The following is a 5568-nucleotide window of genomic DNA, read 5'->3' on the forward strand; positions in this document are numbered from 1 at the left end:
TCCAGGCCTGTGGGCTGAACTTCGCGGAGATTATGGCCCGGCAGGGGCTCTACGACCGGATGCCGTCGCTGCCCTTCACTCCGGGCATGGAGGGCGCAGGAGTCGTGGTCGCAGTGGGCGAGGGAGTCACCGACCGCAAGGTAAGCGGACCAGCCCAGGGCAGGGCTGTGCAGGCAGCTGGGCAGGAGTGGGAGGGCTCCGGGGGTGTGGCCGGGCGGGGGAGACTGGCAGGGACCTGGGCAGACCGGCATGGAAGACGTAGGATAGGAAAGGGGCCTGGGTTCTGAAGCGCCTGGAAAACTGGCTTTATATCTGGGGGTGGGGTGAGACGGAGTTATCCCCGCTTCCCAACCCTTTTTAATTGGGGCCGCCGCCCACTAGCAGTGGTGGTGGTGGTGGGTGTGTGTGGGGAAAACAATAAGGCGCCCGTGCGCATGCGCGTAATGACCTTACACCCCCCCCACCCCCCACCCAATCCCGCAATCCCCGGGAAAACCACACCTGTACCCCTGCCCAACAAACACTCCCCGGGTGATTGTGGTCTGTGACCCCAATCGGTGCCTCGTTCCTCAAGGGAGCTTGAGGAGCTGTGCAGTCAGGGTTGGGCGGCGGCACAGGCTGTGCCAGAGCCCCAGTCACATGCAGCCCCGTGGTCTGTGGGGGTGTGAGGCGGCCCCTCCCAGAACAGGGCCAGAGACGAGGCACGCCCATCATTTGGAAGAGAGGGAGCCTGCCACCACCCCTCCACCGGCCCCAGGATGCCAATCTGATTTTGGTGGGGGTCGGGGAGGGGGGAGATAAGGGTACGGAGTTCGAGATTGGGCCTCTGGATCTTTGTTTTGGATTTTGTCTCCCGAGACGGCAAATACCTCCTCCTCCTCCGGTGACTCAGACATCGGATCACGACCCCGGTGGCTGCCCTGGGCAACGTCCCAGCGGGCAGAGCCTGCCTCAGCCTTCCTTGTGGAGGACCCTCAGAACCCCTGGCAGAACTTATTTGGACTGGGGTTGGGGGGTGTGGCACCCGGAGCAGGTTGGCCCAGCTCTGCCGGTCTGTTTCTCCTTTTTGTTTATCATTAATCTTGGCCACAACCCTGGACACCGGAGAGTTCCAAATGATCAACTTTTTTGAGAGGCTTGGAGTGAGCCTGTGCTTGTCATTTGTTTAGGGGTTTCTTTTCAGATCAGGCCCCCGCAAGAGAGGCCCCTCACATGCAGCCTTTCTCTTGCTGGACCTGCCAGTCCTAAATCACAGAGCTGGAATTCTTGGATTTATTTGTACATGCAAACATATCCTCTTTAAAGGGCTTCTTCCTGGATTCAGCTCTGGCCCCACCCTTTCCACTGACTTCTAAATAATCCCACTCTTGAGAGGGTTCTAAGAGGAAATTTTTTTTAATCGGGGGAGTTGTAGTTCATGCTGCTGAAGGCCACCCACCTAACCTCCCCTCCCCACACTTTCCACTTGGTAAATACAGGATATCCTGTCCAGGGCAAGAATCTGATTGTAAGAGGCTGGATTCTGTGGGGAGGGCCACCTCCCTGCCTCCTGATATCAGGGCTGACTCTGCTCTGTGATGGGCTGAGTGGTGGGCATTAGTCTGGGTAAGTGGTCAGCCTTGTTCTGGGCCAGACCTGGGCCTGGTCACCAACCAGACCGACCACTGCACTTTTCCCAGTCCTCCAGGGTGACTGCCGAGTCTGCTAATCCTGAGTCTTGAGGTGGAATGCTTTCATTCCCCACACCCCATCTCAGATCAGTGCTTGAAGGGAAAGATCCTAGCCTGCCCTCAATCTTCCTCATCAATGGAATGTAGGGCCTTGAGGACATGAAAAATGGTGTGTGGGAGAGTCCCATCCCCCTTCCGCATGGATCCCAAACCTCGTTAATATACAGAATTCCCATCATTCTTAGCAGGGGCCAAGACAGACCTGGATTGTCCCAGAACAGCACCCACACCTCCCTCTCCATGCTCTTCAGAGAGTGAGGAGGGGCCTTCCTTTCTCCTGAGAATGCTCCCTTCCCCTGCCCTAAACCGAAAGGAGGCTTTCCTACAGGTGGCTAAGAGTTAGGAAAATGCCTTTTCCTGGTGGCCGGGATTGTGTGGCTCTTCTTGTCCATCACCTCTCCCCTCAACACACACATCTCTGGGTGAAAGTGTTTTCTGGGCCCCCAGTGCTGGCTCAGATACATCTCCTGAGGGAACCACACCCAGCTCTAACTGGTCAAAGATCTTTACCTGTACTGTGGTGTGGACCTTATCACATACTGCCTCTTCCTTCAGTTACTGGGATTGGTCACCTTCCCTCCTGGTTACTGTTATTGTCATTATTGTTGTTGTTGTTATTATTATTATTTAACACCACTAAGTGTCTACTATGTGGCCAACATTTGGCTAAAAAAAAGACTAAATGATTTTTTTGTCACTTAATCCTCACAACTCCCTAACTTACAGATAGGAAAACAGGGGCTCAAAAAAGTTAATTTTCTGTTTGCCAATGTCACATCGTCAATGAACAGTGGAACAGAAGCCGTTGGATCTCTTCAATACTTTATGCTGCCCCAACTGTAAGCTTCTTGCATCAGAGACCTTACACAATAGTGAAGTCTAATATCTAAAATGGAGATAAAGATAATATCTACCTTAAAGAGCTGGGGTAAGGATTAGTTAAGTGTTTTTATATAAAGCACTTACAATATAGCCTGGACCTTGGGAAGTACTCAGTAAAGATAAGTTGTTATTGTTTGTGATGAAATTATTATTATTATTACCATTATTACCACTGCTCCTTCATTACCAGGAAGAGGGCCTTGTACATAACAGAAGGTCATAAATTGCCAATGAGTGAATGAATGAGTGACTTAATCATGCTCTTCTTTCATTCTTCAAGGTAGGGGATCGGGTGATGGTGTTGATGCACTCGGGCATGTGGCAGGAGGAAGTGACTGTGCTCTCAGCCCAGACCTTTCTGATGCCTGAGTCCATGACCTTCGAGGAAGCTGCTGCCTTGCTGGTTAATTACATCACAGCATACATGATCCTCTTTGACTTTGGCAACCTACGGCCTGGCCAAAGCGTCTTGGTACACATGGCTGCAGGTAACAGGCCCCTTTCTTTTATCCCCCCTCCTGCTACCCAGATTTCTTCCTGAGGCCCCTTCTCAGTAGCATGTCTGGACTGTTGCCATGGTAACACCAGGCTGCCTTGGCCTATGGCGCCCAAGGCCTCTGCAGTATTGTTGCCGTGGCAACATTCAGGCACCAGATCCAGCCTGGTGTGCTATCCATAGCAACATGCTGTGGCCCAGCACCCCTTCCTTGCCAACTACCCTTCCCCCAATTCTCAATCATAGAAATTGGACATGAGTTGAGCGCAGAAAGCCTCCAAATGAGCCCAGGCAAAATGAAGATGATGGGTTGGTCCTTGAGAGGCAAGAATGGAGACTGGTGGCTGGGTGACTCTATATCCCCTACTTATGAAAGTGTCTTGCTGCAGGGGGTGTGGGTATAGCCGCCTTGCAGCTGTGCCGAACAGTGGAGAATGTGACAGTGTTCGGAACGGCCTCGGCCAGCAAGCATGAGATACTGAAGGAGAACGGGATCACATATCCCATTGACTACCACACGACTGACTACGTGGATGAGATCAAGAAGATCTCCCCCAAAGGTGGGGTCAGGGTATGGGATGGCCTGGGACAGAGGGGAGGTCTCCAAATTGGTGGATTCTAATGCTGCTCCTGGTTCCCCTTATTCTGTGACAGGCGTGGACATCGTCATGGACCCTCTGGGTGGGTTAGATACTGCTAAAGGCTACAACCTCCTCAAACCCATGGGCAAATTGATCACCTATGGTAAGTCAGGGGGCCAGAATGGAGAGGGATATAGGGGCCCAGGGCTTTTGAATGAAGAAGGGGCAGGGACCCAGGTGCTGTAGAGAGGGTGCCAGGGTTAGGATGGCCCTGAGATGTTGCACTCAGATTGCTGCCTCCTGGGTGCAGCTATTGTCATTTTCTTTCACAACCTTCCATGTGAGTCACAGGAAATTGTATTCTTTCTGTGCTGCTGTTTGGGGACTTTTCTTTTAAAAAAATATTTTTATTGATTTCAGAGAGGAAAAGAGAAGGAGAAACATCAATGATGAGAGAGAACCATTGATTGGCTGCCTCCTACATGCCCCACACTGGGGATCGAGCCCACAACCTGGGCATGTGCCCTTGACCGGTATCGAACCCAGAACCCTTCAGTCCGCAGGCCTCCGCTTTATCCACTGAGCCAAACCAGCTAAGGCTGGGGATTATTGCTGAAGCCGGTTTGGCTCAGTGGATGGCGCGTCGGCCTGCGGACTGAGGGGGTCCCAGGGTCGATTCTGGCCAAGGGCCCTTGCCTGGGTTGCAGGCTCGATCCCTAGTAGGGGGCGGGCAGGAGGCAGCCGATCAGTGATTCTCATCATTGATGTTTCCATCTCTCTCTCCTTTTCCCTTCCTCTCTGAAATCAATAAAGAAATATATATATATATATTTCTTTATTGATTTCAGAGAGGAAGGGAAAAGGAGAGAGAGATGGAAACATCAATGATGAGAATCACTGATCGGCTGCCTCCTGCCCGCCCCCTACTAGGGATCGAGCCTGCAACCCAGGCAAGGGCCCTTGGCCAGAATCGACCCTGGGACCCCCTCAGTCCGCAGGCTGATGCTCTATCCACTGAGCCAAGTCGGCTAGGGCTGGGGATTATTCTTGATGCACAATCACCCAGTCTGCCTTCCTCTGTTCTACCCTCCTGGCTTCTTAGACAACTGCATTTCCATTTAAAAAACCATTCCATACACCTGAAACCAATACAAAATAGTATTGAATGTAAACTGTCATTGAAAAATAAAATTAAAAAACCATTTCACATAAAAATAAACAAATAAAGATTAGAACCATTTTTTAGTTAGATGGAGTCCTTTTGGGCCTGGTAGCCTGCAGGTAGTGGATTATCCTGTCACTTCCTGGCACTGGTGTGGATAATTGTAAGGGGCCTACAGGGGGCACACGAACATGGATCTAGACTGGGGTGGGCAAACTTTTTGACTCGAGGGCCACAATGGGTTCTTAAACTGGACCGGAAGGCCGGAACAAAAGCATGGATGGAGTGTTTGTGTGAACTAATATAAATTCAAAGTAAACATCATTACATAAAAGGGTACGGTCTTTTTTTTTTTAGTTTTATTCATTTCAAACGGGCCGGATCCGGCCCACGGGCCGTAGTTTGTACACGGCTGCATTAGCCCTATGTGGCTACTGAGCACCTAAAACATAGCTAGTATGACTAAGGAACATAATTTTTAACTATTTAATTTTAATTAAATTGCTACATGTGGCTAGTAACTACCCTAGTGGACAGTGAATTAAGATTACTTAAAGTGGAGAATACAAAGCAACATAAAAACATACCACTGCTAAAACTATATACTTACATGCTTCATCTCAGAGAGTTAATGAAATAAAAAACACGTCTGCCTTCTTACAAAAAGCAGATCATCTCTTTTCCGGTAGATCATTAACCCCCATCCCAATCCCCCAT

At 50.4% G+C, this 5568-nt stretch overlaps 1 protein-coding gene across 1 annotated transcript in view; it reads left to right on the top strand.

The window, feature by feature from the left end:
- The first annotated feature begins 6 nt into the window (after positions 1–6).
- VAT1 (vesicle amine transport 1) overlaps positions 7–5568 on the top strand; it is an 8580-nt gene continuing 3018 nt past the window's right edge. Inside the window, exons 1-4 of the mRNA XM_005875681.2 lie at positions 7–140; positions 2893–3100; positions 3498–3668; positions 3763–3852. Coding sequence (XP_005875743.1) covers positions 33–140; positions 2893–3100; positions 3498–3668; positions 3763–3852 — 577 coding nt within the window. The 5' untranslated portion in view covers positions 7–32. The remainder of the gene's footprint in view (positions 141–2892; positions 3101–3497; positions 3669–3762; positions 3853–5568) is intronic.

The sequence above is a fragment of the Myotis brandtii genome, unplaced genomic scaffold (genome assembly GCF_000412655.1).
Source record: "Myotis brandtii unplaced genomic scaffold, ASM41265v1 scaffold469, whole genome shotgun sequence".
NCBI classification, from domain to species: Eukaryota; Metazoa; Chordata; class Mammalia; order Chiroptera; family Vespertilionidae; genus Myotis; species Myotis brandtii.